This window comes from Felis catus, chromosome D4, assembly GCF_018350175.1.
Source record: "Felis catus isolate Fca126 chromosome D4, F.catus_Fca126_mat1.0, whole genome shotgun sequence".
In the NCBI taxonomy this organism is placed as follows: domain Eukaryota; kingdom Metazoa; phylum Chordata; class Mammalia; order Carnivora; family Felidae; genus Felis; species Felis catus.
Genome location: NC_058380.1, coordinates 902,832 through 921,294, shown reverse-complemented (window position 1 = coordinate 921,294; position 18,463 = coordinate 902,832). Strand labels below are relative to the sequence as shown.

General features: G+C 53.2%; 1 protein-coding gene across 2 annotated transcripts in view; it reads left to right on the top strand.

The window, feature by feature from the left end:
• Positions 1–18,463, top strand: part of BICD2 (BICD cargo adaptor 2) — a 45,800-nt gene that overhangs the window by 17,359 nt on the left and 9,978 nt on the right. For both annotated transcript variants that reach the window (XM_003995307.6, XM_045042755.1), the window contains exon 2: positions 13,816–14,028. In XM_003995307.6, coding sequence (XP_003995356.3) covers positions 13,816–14,028 — 213 coding nt within the window. The remainder of the gene's footprint in view (positions 1–13,815; positions 14,029–18,463) is intronic.

Genomic DNA, 18,463 nt, shown 5'->3' with positions numbered 1-18,463 from the left:
GGAAGCTCCTCCAGAGCAGCCCCACCCGGCGGCCTGCTTCCCACTGCCGCCCCCGCCCTGCTGCTGCGGGCCTTCCCCAGGGGTCTGGGCCCTGCCAGTCTCCGCACTTGGACCTGCTTCTGGGCCCCGTGCACATGTGTCAGGAACTAAGGGTCAGTGTCTGCGAGCCAGGGTGGACGACCAGCTGACGATGCTTCTATCTCTGGGGCAGACAGGGAGGCCATCACAGAACAGACGTACTGCCCTCTGGGGGCCACAGGGACTGGCCAACCGCATGGGCAGGGGCAGTCACCTGAGGGTTGCTCTGCTAGTCCTGGCCCCATTTCTCCTGGGCCTGGTCCTGCCAGCTGCCCAGCCCCAGGCGAGGCCTGTCGCACACAGCCCAGTGTGCGGTGGGCTCAGTGAGGTGGGGCACTCGCCCAGACTCAGGACGGGGCCTTGGCGGTGGGCGCCGCCATGCTCATCCCTGCTGTCCTACTGGTTGGGTGCCAAGGTCTGCCATGGCCAGGGAGGAGGGGTCTTCTTGTCCAGGGCTCCTCCTCCCCCACCTGGAGCACCCTCATCCTTCCAGGCCTGACCCGATGCATGTCCCTGCTCTGCATGCAGTCCTTTGACTCCAGGACGAGCCCGTCCGGCGCACGCTTGCAGTTTTTCTGTAACGAGCCACAGAAAGTGGATGCTGGATGGCGAGGAGATGTTGACCTCAGACCAGCGGTCGGCAGACTGCTGCTCAAGGGCCACCTCGGGCAGTCAGTCTGGTCTTGTAAATAGCGTTTTGCTCCCTTGTTGTTTATGGCCTCCTTCGCCCCACGGGACAGAGCTGAGAGCCACTGGCACAGACCCCACGCCTGTGTGATGGTTCATTTCATGTGTCACTTTGGCTGGACTACAGACGGGTGTGTCTCTGGGAAGGACTAGCACTCATTCCGTGTGGGCGGGCCAGTCCCTCTGGTGCATTGGGACAGAAGTGGGAAGGGTGACTTCTCTCCCTCTTCCCGAGCTGGGACGTCCGTCCGTCTTCTGTCCTTGTGCGTGGGTGCCCCGGTGTTCGGGCCTTCAGACACCAGTGGCTTTCCTGCTTCTCCAGCTCACAGACAGCAGATCGTGGGATGTCTTGGCTTCTGGAATAAATCTCTTACATACGTGTCTACACGTTCTGTGGGGAAGGAGCCCTGACTGATACCGATTTGGTCCCGAGAACACCAGTGGAGCTGCCTGGGGTCTCTTCCTTTTGCCCCCCTGTCCCACCCTCCCGTTTTTGTCCCTGCAGTGGACGGCTTACCCAGAGGAGTGGAACCAGGTCTAGGGCAGGGGCCTCTGCAGGGCCCTGGTCTCCTCTAGGGGCCTGTGTCCTGAGCTGGATGGGTTAGGGAGAGGCTGACAGGGAGCGGCTGATGGAGCCTTTTGCCTGGAAAGGCACACTCCGTGTGGGCACCAGGCTCTCCGTCCCTGCCGGGTTGCTGACCCGTGTGTGGACCTGGGACCCAGGGAGCCTCTCTGAGCTCTAGTTACTATGCCTGTGGACTCAAGGCAGTGGCCCCAGCCTCGTCCTACTGGACTGCGTCAGCTTTCCAGTTGAGGTGGGTGTGTCCCAGGACAACTTTACCTGCAAAAGCAGGCTTGGGCAGGTGTGGCTGGCCGGGCTGCAGTGCACCATCCCCAGCCGGGGGGAGGGGGGAAGGGGGGAAGGGACCTCTCAGGTGGTCAGCAGAACTTCTTGTCCCTCATTGTCTTAGCTTCTCTGTCTGGCTTGGCCTCAAGGGGGTGGTGGGGACCCGGTGGGGGCTGGGTATCTGGGACCTCGCGCGTGCGAGTGGGCACTGTTGGGGGGGTCCCAGCGTGTTAACACTGGTCAGAAATGTTGGTTCCTGTTGAGGAGGGAGGGGTGCCGCCTGCCCAGTGCTGGGTCCCAGCCCCTGGGGAAGCACACCCTGCCAAGACCCCACCCCTGCGTGTGGTCTGTGGTCGGCTCTCCCGTCTCCAGCCCAGCACACCCCTGCCGCTGGTTCCGGCCCTCACTCCATCCTCTCTGTGTCCTGCTCAGCAGGCGCCCACATCCTGGCCATGCCACTCCTAGCACCTTGTCCAGGCTGCGGCTACCCTCCTGGGCCCTCAGGGGTGCTCCCCTCCCTCTCCTGCTCCCCACTGTGTCTCTGCTCTGCTGACACCGTGGGGGCAGTGTCTCCTGCCGTGGCTCATTGTGCCCTCCCCTGGATTGGGGCTTGCTTGGCCTGGGCCTCTTGCCCAGACCTCCCAGACCCCACCCCCGCCTGGGGCACTGGATTCTCAGATCTAGTCAAACCTGCCTTCTCCAGGGATAGGCTGGCACCCCAACAAACACTAGTCACCCCTAGTGCTTGGGGGAGGGGTGGGTAAGGCTCCTGGGAGAGACCAAGGCCAGGTGGGAGGGGCTGGAGTAGGAAGGCTGCCACACCCAGGGTATGACAGAGACCAAGGGTGTGTGTGTGTGTGTGTGTGTGTGTGTGTGTGTGTGCACGCGCGCAAGAGTGTGTGGATCTTGTGATTGAGAGTGTGTGTGATCGAGGGTGTATATGTGAGGGTGTGTGGCCATGTGTAATTTAGGGTGTGTGTGTATGTGTGTGTGAGGTGCGTGTGTGTGTGACTGTAATTTGGGTGTGAGGGTAAGGGTGTATGAGGTGTGTGTGTGTGTTACCGTGTGTAATTTAGGGTATGAGTGTGTGAGGATATGTAACAGAGGTGTGTGTGTATGTGACCGTGTGTAATTGAGGGTGTGTGTGACGGTGTGTGTGTGTGTGTGTGTGTGTGTGTGGCCGTGTGTGATTTAGGGTGTTGTGAGTGTGAGTGTGCACCGAATTACACACGCCACACCGTCTGTTCACATCCAGGTTGGGGGAGGCTGCGGGGCCCTGGGGGTGGTGTGATCACAGGCCTGGCGAGGGAGGAAGGTCTGAGCAGAATCGGAGCCTCGTGACAGGGATCTGCCCTGTCCCCCACCCTGTCCCCTTGGTCCCTTCAGGGAGACACGAGAGTGGGGGAGACCCTGCAGGCACGCTGGTCCCAGGTCTTCCCCGTTACCCTGGACTGTAACCACCCAGCAGCCCCCCCAGGGAAGCCCCAGGCCTGACCCCCACCCCCCCCTCCTGGCAGCCCTCTCCTCCCGGGGGCCCCCCCTGCCGCGAGCCCTTGCACCAGGCCTGGGACCCAGTCCCGCCCAGCCTGTGCTCACGCCTGCAGCTGCTCCTCAGCTGCAGGCCCCTCTGCCCCAGCCCCGTGACTCCCCTTCCTGGCCTGGAGCTTGCCCTGGGGGCTCCCTCCCCATTCGGCAGACCCAGTCCCCCCTCCCCCCCCCCCCCAGGTCTGGCCCGGACTGCAGGTATTTGTGTGGTGTCCACGTGGGCGGGGTGAACCTAGAGCAAGGCTGGCCTTGCCTGAACTTGCCGGGCCATGTTGGGGGCTCACCAGGCCTGGGCGGCTGTAGAGGAGTGGGCAGGCCAGCCCCTGGGGGGATATCACAACAGCACTGTGGCCACTACCTTGAAGCCCTGACGAGCGTCCCAGGGTCTGGGAGGGTGTCCTCTTTCTTCCTCCAAGCAGCCGGAGAAGCTTGGGGGCCCCCGGTGGACACTGGCCTGGCAGGTGCGTGGTGGAGCAGGCAAGGCCTCGGGGACAAGCGTGCCCACAGCTGGGCACCGCCGTCAGGTGGCGGACGCTGCTGCTCTGCCTGCTTCTAGGGATGGGGAGGCAGGCTTAGAGGGGGCGCCGGGTGGGGGTGGGGTGCTTTGGTCAGAAGAAATTCCAGTGGGTGGGCTCAGTGGCCTCTCAGACCCTCAGCCTCTCAGCCTGTGAACTGGGCAGTGAGCACCGCGCCGGGGTCTCCTAGGTTCCGGTGCTCCAGGCTGGGGTAGATGCTTGTAGACAGCTTTCTGGTCATTGAGGGAACCGTACGGATTCAGAGCGTGGTGGGGCCTAGGAGCTCCCCCTGCCGGCCTCCCCACGCCATTTTCCCGAGGTTTCCCGAGGTGTCCCCTTAGGATTTTTAGGATTTTCGCAGCTGTTACAGATACTCCTGCAGAAGTGAGTCTGGGAGGAACACCCAGGAGTGCATGGCCCTGCCTCATTTCGAGTGAACGTGTGACTCCAGGAATCTGCCAGATTACTTCCAAAGCCGCTGCATCGTTTTCCGTTCCTGCCAGCAGGCAGGAGTTTTCGCGCTGAGCGTTTTTTCATGTGATTCTTTCCCACACACGTGTCTTCTTGGGGGAGGTATCTGTTCAGTTCTTTTGCCCATGTTTTATGAGGTTGTGTCTCTTTCTGAGTTTAGAGAGCTCTTCTATTTTGGCTGTAAATCCTTTGTCAGATTGTGATTTGTGTAGATTTTCTTCCAGTCTATGCCTTGTCTTTTTATTGTCCTTTTTTTTTTTTTAAATGAAGAGAGTTCTGGAGATTCGTTGCACAACAGTGTGAATGTAGTTAACAGTACTGAACTATACACTTAAAAACAGTGAAGATGGTAAACTTTGTCTTGTGTGTATTTCACTACAATTTTAAAAAGTTTCCTGGTTTAAAAACTTTTTTCGGTGAATTACCCATTTTATCATTATTTTTTGACTCTATTCCTGGCATTGCTTTTTGTCTGGGAGTCTCATTTTATCTGCTATTCATGTGGGTATGCCAGCTTTTTTATTAGTATTTTTTGTGTGTCTTATATATGTGTCATCGGTAGAACGGAGCTGGATTTTGTCTGAGTATCGTTTCTTGTATCCAGTTTGAGAATGTGTTTGTTTGTTTATTTTTTATTTTTTTTTAAGGAGAAGCTAATTCAGAATATTGCATGGTTCTAATGACTCTTTAGAATATAAGTTTTTGTTTTTTTGTTTTTGTTTTTTTTGTTTTTTTTTTTCAACGTTTTTATTTTTATTTTTGGGACAGAGAGAGACAGAGCACGAACGGGGGAGGGGCAGAGAGAGAGGGAGACACAGAATCGGAAACAGGCTCCAGGCTCTGAGCCATCAGCCCAGAGCCTGACGTGGGGCTCGAACTCACGGACCACGAGATCGTGACCTGGCTGAAGTCGGACGCTTAACTGACTGCACCACCCAGGCGCCCCTGTTTGTTTTTAATCTGATCACTATAACGTGGATTCCTAGTGTCTTCAAAAATCACGTGTACTTTATGTTTCTCACCGAAGTATGTGAAAATAAAGAGTTTAGATTGCCATGCTATTATTAATTTTCTAAATAAAGAACTTAAGAAAAATTCAGTAGAATTACCTTTCTTTTAATTTCCTTTTTTTTTAACCCCCTTTGACATATTTCCAACCTTTTGCATCGGGCAACCACTAATCTGTTCTCTATATCTGTGAGCATGGCTTTGGTTTTTCTTAGATTCCACATATAAGAGAGATCGTGCAGTATTTCTGTCTGATTGACCTCACTTTGCCTGCTGCCCTCGAGGTCCACCCTGCTCTTGTCTTTCAAACAGCAGACTTCTTAGTTTTGAAGTCCAAATTACCAGTTTGTTTTTATAGATCATGTCCAAGGTCACAAACACTTTCTCTTATTTTCCCCTGGAAAATTTATACCTTCTTTCTTTAAAAAAAAATTAAAAAAAAAAACTTATTTTTAGTTTTGAGAGACAGCATGCCACATGAGGGGGGGACAGAGAGAGACCATCTCTTTTTTTTTTAAATGTTTATTCATTTTTGAGGGAGAGACAGAGCACAAGCTGGGGAGGGGCAGAGAGAGAGGGACAGGACCCTAAGCAGGCTCCGGTTGGACAGCAGAGAGCCCAGCGTGGGGCTCAAACTCACTGTGGCCTGAGCTGAAGTCAGATGCTTAACCGACTGAGCCACCTAGGCACCCCAAAGCTTATTATCCATATTAAATTAATTTTCGTAATGCCGCAAGGCATATAGATATTCATTAATTCCAGCACCGTTTGTTACAAGATTGCCCCTTTGCCACTGAGTTGCCTTTCTAAGTACTGAGATCAGGTCTTTCTACTTTGTTTTTCAAAGTCATTCTGGTTATTCTAGGTCCTTTGAATTTCTGTAGGAATTTTAGAATCCACTGGTCACTTTCTACCAGAAATGTTGGGATTTAGATTGGCATTGTGATGAATTGAAAGAATTTGTGGAGGAATGACATCTTAACAATGGTAAGAGTGTTGTTAACATTAACAATATCGAGTCTTCTTCCTGATGAATGTTTGTTTGTTTAATTCTCTCAGCAGTATTTTGTGGCTGTTAGTGTATGTCTTGTGCATCTTCTGTCAGATTTAAGCATTTCATATTTTTGTTGCTATTGTAAGTAACATTTTTAAAATGTTTGCTTTCTGATTGTTCATTCCCTATATGTAGAAGTGTTTGATTTCAGTACATTGATCTTGTGTCTTGCAACCTGGCTAAACTCACTCTCACTAGAGAACTCTTTGTAGATTCTTCTGGACTTTCAGTGTAGACTGTCATGTGATATGCGAATAAAGATAGTTTTACTTCCTCCTTTCCAGCCTGAGTGCTTTTGATCTTTCTTGCTTTATTGCATCGTAGGATGGCAACCCCAGTACAATGTTGAACAGAAGTGGGGAGACCCATTTCTCACCGTTAAATGTCAGCTGTAAGGTGTTTGAACGATGCCCTTTATCAGGCTGAGAAAGGTCCCTTCTGTTTGATAAGTGTTTTATCAGGGATGGATGTTGAATTTTGTCACATCATTTCCCTACATCTTTTCAGTGCTGTCTTTGGTTTTGGTTACAGAGTGATGCTGGTCTCATAAAATAAGTTAGAAAGTATTCCCCCCTTTTCAGTTTTCTGGAATAGTTTGTGTACAGTAGGATTTATTTCTCCCTTAAATGTGCAGTAAGAGTTTATCAGGGAAACCATCTGGGCAGTGAATATTCTCTGTTGGGTTTTTAAATGTACATTCAGTGGCTTTGATACAGGTCTATCCAGATTATCTATTTCTTCTTGACTGGGCTTTGGTGGTTTGTCTTTCAAGGAATTTGTCAATTTCAACTAAGTTGTCAGATTTATTGGTGTAAAGCTGTTAATGATATCCCCTATTATTATTTTTAGTATTTGTAGTGCTGTCACTGTCCACTCGTGATATTGGTAATTCTTGTCTGTTGTCCTTCCCTCCCCACCCCCATTAGTCTGGCTAGAGGTTTATCAGTTTGACCTTTTCAAAGAACTTGCTTTTGATTTAATCGATTTTTCTTTATATTTTTTTATTTCATTAATTTCTACTCTGATCATTATTATTTTCTTTGGATTTCATTTGCTCTTATTCTAGTTTTTGTTTTTTCTATTGAGGGGAAATGTAGGGCACAACTCATGAATGTGAACTTTCATGAGCTGAGCACACCCACATAAAAAGCATCCAGATCAAGAATCGGGACACGGCCAGCACCACAGGCCTTCCTGGAGGACCCATCCCAACCAGAGGCCCCCTCAGCCCTGACTGCTACCAGCATAGGTTCATGTTCCTTATTCTTGGAGCTGTGTGTGTAGATGGAATCACACAGCATATACTCTCTCGTGTCTGACTGCTCCCAGCGTTCTGTGAGATTCATCTCTCTGGTCTGTGTAACAGTGGGGTACTCGTCATTGCTGTGTAGTATTCCATCAGGTGCCGGACTGGATCACAGCCTTTCCTTCTGTTGATAGACCTCTGGGAACTGTCTGGTTTGGGGCTTTTGTAAATTATGCTCCTATAAACATATCTTTTCATACACACATGTATTTCTCTCCAGTAAGTATTTCTCTCCAGTACGAGTGGGAATTGAGGGTCCAGGAATGGGCATGTACTTAGTGTTAGCACCTACTGTTTTCCTGAGTAGTTGGTTGTTCGAATCACACCCACCCCCTACAAAGATTTTAGGCAGGGTGTGTGTGACTCAGTCCCCTACCCATGCTGTATCCAGTGTTTGTTGAAGGTCTGAATAAATACACAAGCCCTGTCTGAGAAGGGAGACCACGTGACTGGCTGACCTCTCATCAGAGGCACAGGGCCCAAACACCCACCGTACACGAGAACGAGAACAGCCCTCTCCTAAGGCGTGCACAGCCTGTATGGAGGGTGCAAAGCCACGCTCCACGGGGTTTATGGGGTCTGTCTTCAGTCCAAGGGAACCAGAACTACTAGGGCATGGAGGTAGGACCAGGGCAGCCATCGGGCAGGACTCAAAAGCCTTCGTCCCTCGGCCTGGAGGAGGCCCTGGGACCATTTGGGCAAAGCCTTGGAGGGAAGCCAGCGTGGTAAGCTGGTTTGAGCACCGGGCTCCTACCAGCTCAACACTACAGGGCTGTGAGCTACGCCTTCAGCTTCACATGCAGCACCTGGCCTCATTTTTGAGACGGAAGCTAAGGTTACTGATCGGATTGTTCTTTTTTTTCTAAATGGTCATTTAGTGCTATAAATATCCTCGTAAGTACTTGCTTTCGTGGCATCCCACAAATTCTCATGTTGGTTTCACTTTTATTCGGCTAAAAAAATACTTAGAAAGTATTTCCTTTCTGATTTCATCTTTGACCCATGCATTATTTAGAAGTGTGTTATTTAGTTGCCAAATATTTAGAGATTTTCTAAACATATCTTTCTGTTACTGATTTCTCATGTAATTCCCTGTGGGCAGAGCATTTACTTTGTATGGCCCAGAATATGGTCTGTCTGGCTAAGTGTCCCTTCCATGTCTCCCTGAAAAGAACGTGTGTGCTGCCGCTTTTGGGTGGGGCCCCACACACGTCCATTGGGTCAGGCTGGTCCGTAGTGTTGTCTGTGTCTTCTGTGTCCATGCTGATGCTCTGTCTTCTGAGTGTGTGAGTCGCTGAGAGACAGCCTTGGAGTCTTCCAGCTATAAACTAGGATTTGTTTATTCTTTTAGTTCTGTCAGTTTTTACTTCATATATTTTGAGGCTCTGTTATTAGATGTATGTATTTGGAATTATGTTTTCTTTGAAAAGTAACCTCATTATTGTGAAACGACCCTCTGTTCCTGGTAATATTCTTTGCAGTGAAATCTACTTTATCTAATATTAATGGAGCATTCCAGCTTTCTTTTGATGACTATTAGCGTAGTTTATCTTTTTCTAGCCTCTAACTTTTGTAAACAAGTTTATTTTAACAGCTTTATTTATTTGTATAATTCACATACCATGAAATTAACTCATTTAAATTGTACAGTTCAGGGACTCTGGGCTGGTTCAGTCAGTGGACCTTGTCACTCTTGATCTCAGGGTTGTGGATTTGAGCCCCATGTTGGGTGTAGAGATTACTTAAAAATGTACAGTTCAGTGGCTTCTAGTGTTTTCATAGACTTGTGCATCTATATAAAACCAATTTTAGAACATCTTCACTAGCCCAAAAAGGTACCAGGAACCTTAGCCATCACCCCTCTGGCCTCCCAGCCCCACCCCCAGCCCTGGGTGACTGCCCGTCCGCTTGCAGTCTTCTATAGATTTGCCCGTTGAGACATCTCATGTAAAGGGAATCCTACAATATGTGGTCCTTTGTGACTGGCTTTTTTCATGAAGCAGGATATCTTAAGGTCCATGTGTATTATACCACATGTCAGTAATTCATTTCTTTTTATTACCAAGTAGCACTTCATTGTGTAGGTAGACCACATTTTATTTATCCATTTATCAATTGGTGGACATTTGGGTTGTTCCCACTTTTTGGCTATTACAAAAATTAGTGTTCAAGTTGTGGTATGGATGTATTTTTCATTTTTCTTGGGTCTGTACCCAGGAGTGGAATTGCGGGACCATATGGTACTCCATGTTTAGCTTTTCAAGGATCTGCCAGGCTGTTTTCCACAGCCGCACCATTTTATATTCCCTCCAGCAATGCATGAGGGGTCCGATGTTTTCATATTTTTGCTAACACTTGTTCCCCCCATCCCCTTGTTTTTATTATTACAGCTATCCTAGTGGGTGTGAGGTGCTATCTCCTTGTGGTTTTGACTCCATTTCCCTCATGTCTACTGACGTGGAGCATCTTCTCGTGAACTTGCTGGTTGCTTGTTTATTTTCTTTGGAGAAATGTCTGTTCAGACCCTTTGTCCATTTTTAAATTGGGTTGTTTGTCTTCTTATTGTTGAGTTACAGGAGTTCTTTTTACATTCTAGACATTACAGCCTATCAGATACAAGATTTCAAAGTATTTTCTCCTGTCATGTAGGTTGTCTTTTCACTTGATGGCGTTCTTTGATACACAAATGTTTTAATTTTTACGAAGTCCAATTTATCTGGTTTTTGTTGTTTTTGCTCATGCTTATGGTGTCACAGGTCAAGAACCTGTTGCCAACAAGGTCATGAAGATTTATCCCTGTTTTTTCTTCTGAGAGTTGTAGTTTGAGTTCTTACATTTAGGTCTCTGATCCATGTTGAGTTAATTGTGTATATGATGTGAGGTGGGGGTTCAGCTTCATTCTTTGCATGTGGATGTCCATTTGTCCCAGCACCATTTTGTTGGAAAACAATTCTTTCATCACTGAATTATCTCTGTACATTTGTCAAAAATCAATTGACCACATATGCGAGCGTTCATTTCTGGACTCTTCTGTTCCATTGGTCTGTGTTGTCTATCTTATGCCAGTACCACGCTCTCTTGATCACTGTAGCATTATATTAAGTTTTGAAATAGGGAATTTGAGTCTTCCTGCTTTGTTTTCAGTATTGTTTTAGCTATTCTGGGCCCCTTGCAATCTCATATGAATTTCCATTTCTGCAAAAAGACCATTGGAATCTTGATAGGGGTTGCATTGAGTCTCCAGTTAATGGTCTTTTAAAGGGACTTAAATAATAAGACAAACCTTTTGTATTTATTCCATACTTATCATTTCTGGCACTTGCACTTCCTTCTCCTAAATCTAGATTTCCATCTGGTATTGTTTTTCTTCTGCCTGAAGGATTTAATTTAACGTCTTTGTAATGCAAGTCTGCTGGTGATAAATTCAGCACTTGTCTGTCTGAAGTCTCATTTCACCTCTGTTTGTGAAGTTTCCACTGGGTGTAGCTCTTTGTTAATAGGTTTGTTTCGTTTTGTTCTGTCGAGATGTTCCTCCATCTCCCAGCTTGTCAGAGAAATCTGTTGTCATCTTGTGTGCTTGTTTATGAGCTGAAGCGTGTCTTCTCCCTCCAGGTGATTTTAGTGTTTTCTCTGCACCACTAGCTTTGAAGAGTTTTGTGATGTGCTTCGGTGTAGCTTTTTTCATTTCGCTTGTGCTCAGGGGCAGTGGGCTGCTACTGTCTGTAGATTCGTAGTTTCTATCAGATTTGGGAATTTTTCAGCCATTATTTTGTTTCAGGTACTTTTATCCTTACCCCTTTCTGTCCCCTGGGGACTCTAGTTGCCAGTGTGTGAAGCTCCTTGAAGTTGTCCCCCCGCTCACTCATGTGCTCTTTATTTTTTTAGTTTTTCTTTTTCTGTGTGTTTCATTGCTGTTTCTTCAAGTTTCCTAATCTTGTCTTCTGCTGGTGATCCCATCCAGTGCCCCCTTAACGTCACGCTTTGTAATTCCATCCTCTGCGTCTTCTGAGTCCCTGCTCCACAGTGTTTGGTCTGCTTCCTGAGCCTGTAGAAATCAGTCTGCCAGGTGACAGCCTGACTCTCATCGCCATGGACCAGTTTCCCTTCCCTCTCGCTGCCAGTTTCTCAGAGCTGGGAGATGGTGCTGTTGTTCCTGTGTGTCCCATGCCTCGTTGTTCAGGCCCAGAAAGCACTCCCCAGCTCCACTGGGCCCTGTAGGTGCTCCCCCTGCTTGCCCCGGTGGCTTAGGGCTCCCCTGTGGTTGCTGGAAGCGTGCTGCTTTCAGCCTGGGGGAGCAGTGGGATTGTTCCATCTGTCCCTCTGCATGGCCCACCTGGTGGCTCTTTCACAGGTGTGCACTGATTGTCCCCTCTGTCCGCAGGTCTGCCACCTTGCTGCCTTGTCCGTTGTCCTGTAGCACCACCTGACCCCAGGTTGTCTGGCCCACCTGCCACTGTCTCTCTGCACCATGGTCAGGGTTCCCCTGGTGGAGGGGGGGGGGGGGCTGTCATGGAGATCACCTGTGTCTCGCTGCCTGATGTCCAGTGACTTGAAAATTATTGCTTAGTCACGTAAAGGTCTCAGTTATTGTAGCTTTTGCACATGGGAGCCAGACCCAGTCCTGTTACTGTCTTACTAGCTCAGCAGGAGGTGTAGCTCCTTACTAGGTAGGTCTTACTAGCTCAGCAGGAGCTGTTGTCTCTGAAAAGCCACCTCTGTGCTTGTGGGCAGGGTGAGGGCTAGACAGAGGCGAACATTTGGGCCAAGGCCGGCAGGCCTGGACGTGAGTGTGCTCACGCCTGTGTGTGTCATAGCACGTAGCCGTCTTGCCTCGGGACGGCCTCTGAGGTCGCTTCAGCGCCTGGTGAGATGTCCATGCTCCAGCTTGAGGGTCACGAGTGTTCTGCCCAGGTCACCCCCTTAGGCTTGTCTGGAAGTTGAAGAGACCCCTCAGCTCTTTCCTGGGCTTTCCAGGTGCTTTCCAGGGCACCTGCCCTGTGAGAAGCCTGGCAGGTTCTGGCACACCCAGGAGGGCTGTGTGGCTGGGGGTTGGGACTGCCACCCAGGATGGGCCATGTCCTCTCCACCCGGGATGGACAAGAATCTGTGATTTGTCTCCTCTTTCCCTGGAACTGGACTGCAGGAGGACAGCATCAGAAAGGACAGAGCTGAGCTGATTTGGTTTGAAAAGACACGCCTCTTGCCAGAGCAGTCTGTGTGGGTGGCTGGGGACAGATGAACAAGACCCTGTCCTCTGGAAGGAGAACAGTTCTCCCAACCAGTCCCCACCTCATCTAGCCCATCCCCTGCCAGCTCTTACATTTTCAGTTTTTAGATCAGAACCGGTCTTGCTCAGTAACACCCTTTTCCTTATACATATTTCCCCAATTGTTTTCTTGGACAGAATTCCTATACCTCGTATAGAATAGCAAATAAGTGAAAATGCCCCTGTTTCTCTCAAGAAACAGAGACATCAACTTCCTTCTTCCTCAGCAGCCCTCCATGGATTTTGTTTTTCTTCCTCGAGCCAGGAGCCCTGCAAAGATTCTGCATGGGGTGGCCAGTGGGAAAGGGGACACCAGAGAGGACACGCAGGGATCGCGTCCTCGCAGCTGTGGCCACGGCAGGTTGCACTCACCCATGGGGGCTCCTCCCTGAGCCTGGGCGCAGAGCCTCCTTGCCTAGGTCTGGGGGTGGGGATGGCAGTGTTCTCTCCCCTCTGGTACTTTGAGCTGCCTTTCCACCCATGCTCTGGGCAGGCAGGTGGGGTCTCCCAACTGGGGCACACGTACTGGTCTGTCCACCGGTTCTGAATATCCTGGTTCACGCTCCTGTCCCACCACTCGGCCTGGGCCCCACCCTCCCAGGATGGGTAAACAGAGGGGTCAGAGTCGGGCAGAGCAGCGCTGCGTGGACCTCAGACCTGCCTAGGGCAGGATCTCTGCCTGGCCCCTGGGTCAGCAGCCTGACTTCTGAGGGAGACTGCTGCACAGAGTGGGGCTGGGTTCCCGTCCCCACCTTGTCTCACTGAGCCCCCAGCCAGTCCCCCAACTGGGCCCGGGTCCTTCCCTAGTCTGGCCCCACTTGGCCATCAGCCCCCACCTAGCTCCTCCCTGGCCCGGTCCCCACCTGACCAGTAGCCCTGCAGCCCCGTGTAGCCCTTAGGTGTCCAGCAGCCCCTGTCCAGCTTCCACTGTGTCTGATCGTGTCCTTCCCCAATGTCCGGCGTGTGCACACCGGGGTGTCTGGCTGCAGGGCTAGCTGGCATTGGCCTCCCCTTTATGAGCATCTGGTCTCTGTGCAGGCATTTGGACAGGCACACACGAACCACAAGAAGGTAGCCGCGGACGGCGAGAGCCGGGAGGAGAGTCTGATCCAGGAGTCGGCCTCCAAGGAGCAGTACTATGTGCGCAAGGTGCTGGAGCTGCAGACGGAGCTGAAGCAGCTGCGGAACGTGCTCACCAACACTCAGTCGGAGAGCGAGCGCCTGGCGTCCGTGGCGCAGGAGCTGAAGGAGGTAACCGCGAGCCCGGCAGAGACGGGAGGGCAGGGAGGTAGAGGGCTGTGCTGCTGTCCTCCAGACTGGGACCTCTGGGTTCTCATCAGGAGGGGAAGGGGCCTTGCTTGCTCTGGGCCACAGGGAGACCTACTCTCTGCCCTCTGTTCACCGGAGCGGGGGGGTGGGGGGGTGGCAGTGACAGGTGACCAGATGGACAGACAGTTCTGAGTGGTGGCCAGCACAGAGTTCCACAGTCGAGGGTATGGGGCAGTCGGGATCCCACAGGACTTGGAGGGGACTCTGCCGAGATTTGGGACAGAGCTCAGGGCCTGGCAGCAGTGGGGAGCAGTCACCCCCCCCCCTGGTTTGGGGTCAGAGGTCATCGAGGCCTGTGGGCCTGGGGGGGGCTGGCTTGGGTCAGGGAGGCGGGCCATCCTCGGCTGTGTGGAGCCAGAGTGCATGATTTCATTTCCTCCCACCGGATTACCCTGCTTGGGATGGGAGGAGGGGCCGCTGGGGGTGTGGATTTGACCTCCGAGGTGTCTCGGCCTCACTGCTGGCCAGGCCCCCTGGCCCAGAGCAGCCAGTGCAGGCACTTTCCCAGCCAGCCTGGTGCTGCTCTTTTCCTCTTCCAGAAGGGCCTGCGTGGGCTGTCAGGAGAGCCCCGGTGACCTGCTGACTCCTGGCTTTGGGCGTCAGGAAATGAGCTCAGCCAGGCCCACACAAGAGCAGGTTGGTGGGGCCTCGGAGGAAGCCTGCCCCTCCCCACCCCCACACACTCGCAGCTGCCTCTTTCTCTCCGGGCCCTGCCTGTTGCCCCATAGGTCCCCACTGCCCCCAGGCAGCATCCCTGCCACCGCCAGCCCCTTCTGTACCCTGCTTCCATCACTCTTCTGCTGGTCCTGGCCTTGTGGCCTTTGCCAGGCTGCTGTGCCCAGCTCCTTCCTGGACTAGGAGAACACAGCGCCAGGCGTCCCTGATAAGTGCCGCCCTGCACCTGCCTCGGTGTGATGTGGCTGTGTGGGTCGTGCAGGGCCCCCCGGCAGACACCCCGCCACAAGGATAGCTGGGCCTTCCTGGGCCCAGTCCTGCCGCCATCCCGGTGCAGTGATGCGCCAGCTGCATGGTGCCCTCTGACCAAACCCCCCTGTGACAGTCAGCCTAGGTGTCCACCTAAGCTTGCCAGCTTCCCAGGCGGGTCCAGGGGCCACTATCGTGTGACCTGTATAACAGACGTACTCCGCACATGGGATGGTTCCAGCTGCCCCAGAACTCATTCTCTCAGTGACTCTGTTGGCATCCAGATACTTCCCTCATCTCACAGGTGGGGAAAGCAAGGAGCAGGGTCACCAGGCTGGCAGCTTTAGGGTGCTGACCTCTGACCTCCGCACAGTGTGTGGACAGGCCCAACCAGCTTCTGTCCTGGGACATGATCTTGAGCCCCATCTTACAGATGGAGAGGCAGAGTCCCAGGGAGCCGGGCGTGGCCACAGTTGGCTGGAGGCAGAGTCAGGTTGTGTGCCCACTGAGGCCTTCCAGAGATTTGCCCTGGGGAGGGTGTGGGGGCTGCCCTTGAGAAGCAGGACTGGGTCGGAGAGGAGTCAGCATCATCTGCTCAGGTGGTCTTTTTGTCCTGGTGGGCCCTGTCCTTGCTGCCTTGGTGGACCCTGTGTGTCTGGGCCCAGGAGTAAATGACAGAGATGTCCCAGCAGAATTCTGTGCCTGCCACCCCCGCCACCCAGGGTGGGAGCCAAAAGGGCTTGATTGCTGTGGTGGCGTCCAGGCTGCCAGGAGCCTGCTGGAAGGAGGCCAGGCATTGGTCATGAGCTGAGATGGGCGGTGGGTCAAGAGCAGCCTCGCCAGGTGCCGGGTGGACTCTTCAGCATGGGGTGGGAGGGAGGGGTGCTGGGGTGGGAGGACACCTGGTCCAAACCAGGGGATGGAAGACAGCCTGGAGGCGGAGGAGGGGACGTGGGCATGTGGAGGAGGCAGCAGGGGTGGAGCCTCACACGGGATGAGGGACTGGACTCCATGGGGAAGTGCACATTCCTCCTGGGCAGCAGGGCTGGACCCAACTGGCCCCTGGGGTGGCGCCCTTCCCCCCCGCCACACACACACACACACACACACACACACACACACACACCAGGGTGAACACTCCTCCCCTGGCCTCTGCAGTCTCACAGGAAAACCCTTACCTGCCCAGGCACTTTGGGGATCCCTGCACAGCCAGGAGAAGGTGCCTCCTGGGCCCAGGCAGGCGCACCTGCCGTGCCCCGTCCTGCCTCCCCAGGGCCAGCTCTTCTGGTGGCTGCAGCTGTGGGCACGGCTTCCTAGGAACCCAGTTCTAGTGTATTATATACAGTTAGTTCCACTAAGGTATCTAGTCCCGTGGGTCTCTCAACTGCCACGTGTACAACAGAGCTTTGGAACCAGCCCCATCCCTGCAGAAGCCACATTGCTTGGCCCATCCCAGGACTCTGGTCAGACCAGCTCCAGTGCCTGCCTTGAGACGGTGGGTCCAGCTGGGTCATCTCTCAGCACCTCCCTAGGAACCCCTGGGAGAAGGGCAGTGGGAGGTACAGTGGAGGGCCAGGAGGAGAGAGCCCCCACCTGTGGGACCACTTTGTGTCCTTCTGTCTGGCTGTCATAAGCACCCAAGTGAGGCTGGTCCCTGGGGTCCCTCTCCCGATGCTCCTTCCTGTCTCTGTCTCCTTGCTCCTCCTCCTCCCCCATCACCCAGACCTCGAATGTCACCCCTGGTCTAGAACCTTCCAGGCACATCTGTCCCCCCACCCCCGCCCCACACACATCCACCTGGGGAGCCTCCCTCCCTCTTGGGGTGGACAGGGAGGGTGGGCAGAGGCCTGGCTGGAAGGACGAAGGTGCTTCTCTGTCCACATGAGGACTGCCATCTCGCTGGAGTGAGTCCCACGTGCCTGCCCTCCATGGGCCCTTGCGCACTTTCCTCACTGAAGGGCAGTGTCTGCTCCCACACTCTCCTCAGAGCAGCTGGGGGCTGAGGTGTGAGCATGTTGGGTAGATGGGCTGGGGCTCGGAGGCCAGCCCCGTTGTCACACCTGTTTTGCCGACGAGGAAGCTGAGGTCTGGGGGGTCCTCGTGTGCCCCACCTTGTCCACTTGGGCTGCACCCTGTTGGGGCCATGTGTCTGCACCTTGTGCCTGTCATCAGGGCTGCTGTTGACAGGCTCCTTGGGAGAAGATGCTGACTTTGGGGAAAACCACACTGTGTGGTGGCCAGTTGGAGCTTGTTTGAGCCTTGGAGTCGGGTGTGGGCCAGGCGGAGGTGCCCTGTCTGTGTGGGAACCAGAGTGAGGTGTTGGGTTCCTGCAGCATCAGCACGCGGCGCCCTCACCTGCCACCTGGCGTCTGGGCCAGCTTGGGGGCTGCGCGCGCCTTACCTGGCTGCCCACGGGGCCCGTGTGCTCTTCGTCGGCCCCAGCGCTTATGAGTGGAGGCTGTATCATAGTTCCTGGCGACAGAGTAGGGTGGGACGTGACTCCTGGGCACCCAGGTGGGCTGCACCACAGATACGTCACTCTGGGTGGGAAGGCCGAGTTGGCCCTGGCCGTGGGGGGCCATGCCCCTTGCTTCTGTTTCTGCAATCTGGTCGGCCTTCCAGCCTGTTGGTCTTGCCGTACAAACCTGCGGGTAGCTGGCCGGTTTCAGGCCGGGGCTTCCACCCCAGGTGGCTGTGCCAGGCCGTGCCACACATATTAGAGCAACTCCTGCACCCAAACAAAGTGACTTAGGACAGAGAGCGAGGCGCTTCCAGTGGACGGATGAGCAAGCACTTCTTGTCCTTCACGGAAAGTGAGGAAGTGCTCTGGGTCTGGGTAGCCGTGAACACAGAGCAAACTAAAGCCGCTGAGGTGTGCACTTTCCAAGGGTGGTCTTATAGGATGACAGTTAACTTTCAATGAAGGACAAAGGCCGTGTGCAGCTTCACCTCAGTAGTGCTGCCTGGTGCTCAGGTTCTGGGGTGCGGAGGGCCTGGGGGGCCCCTGGCAGGCAGCACCTCCTCTTTCTGTCCCTCTCAGGGCCAACCCCCCATCTCCCCTCCTGTGTCCTCTGTGCAGAGTGGACCGGTGCTCCCTGCAGGTGCATCGGGCCAGGGTGGGCCGAGCCTCAGTTGGGAGGCACCAGCCTGCTGTGGCCGCGCGGCAGTGGTGAGCACACAGTCCCAGTTCTTACAGATCCGTCATCGTGTTGGTGGTGAGGACTGTCCAGAGCAATAGACCCAGAGACACTGTGTGTGTGAGTGAGAGAGTTAGTGTCAGGAATCGGCTCTTGTGATTGTGGGGGCGCGTGGGTCCAGAATCTGCAGGGTGGGCCAAAGGCTGGAGACCTGGGGAACAGCTGGAGTCTGAAGGGATCTGGAGGCAGAATTCCTCCTTCCTGAGAATTCTGGTCTGTTCTTTATGACTTCTGGC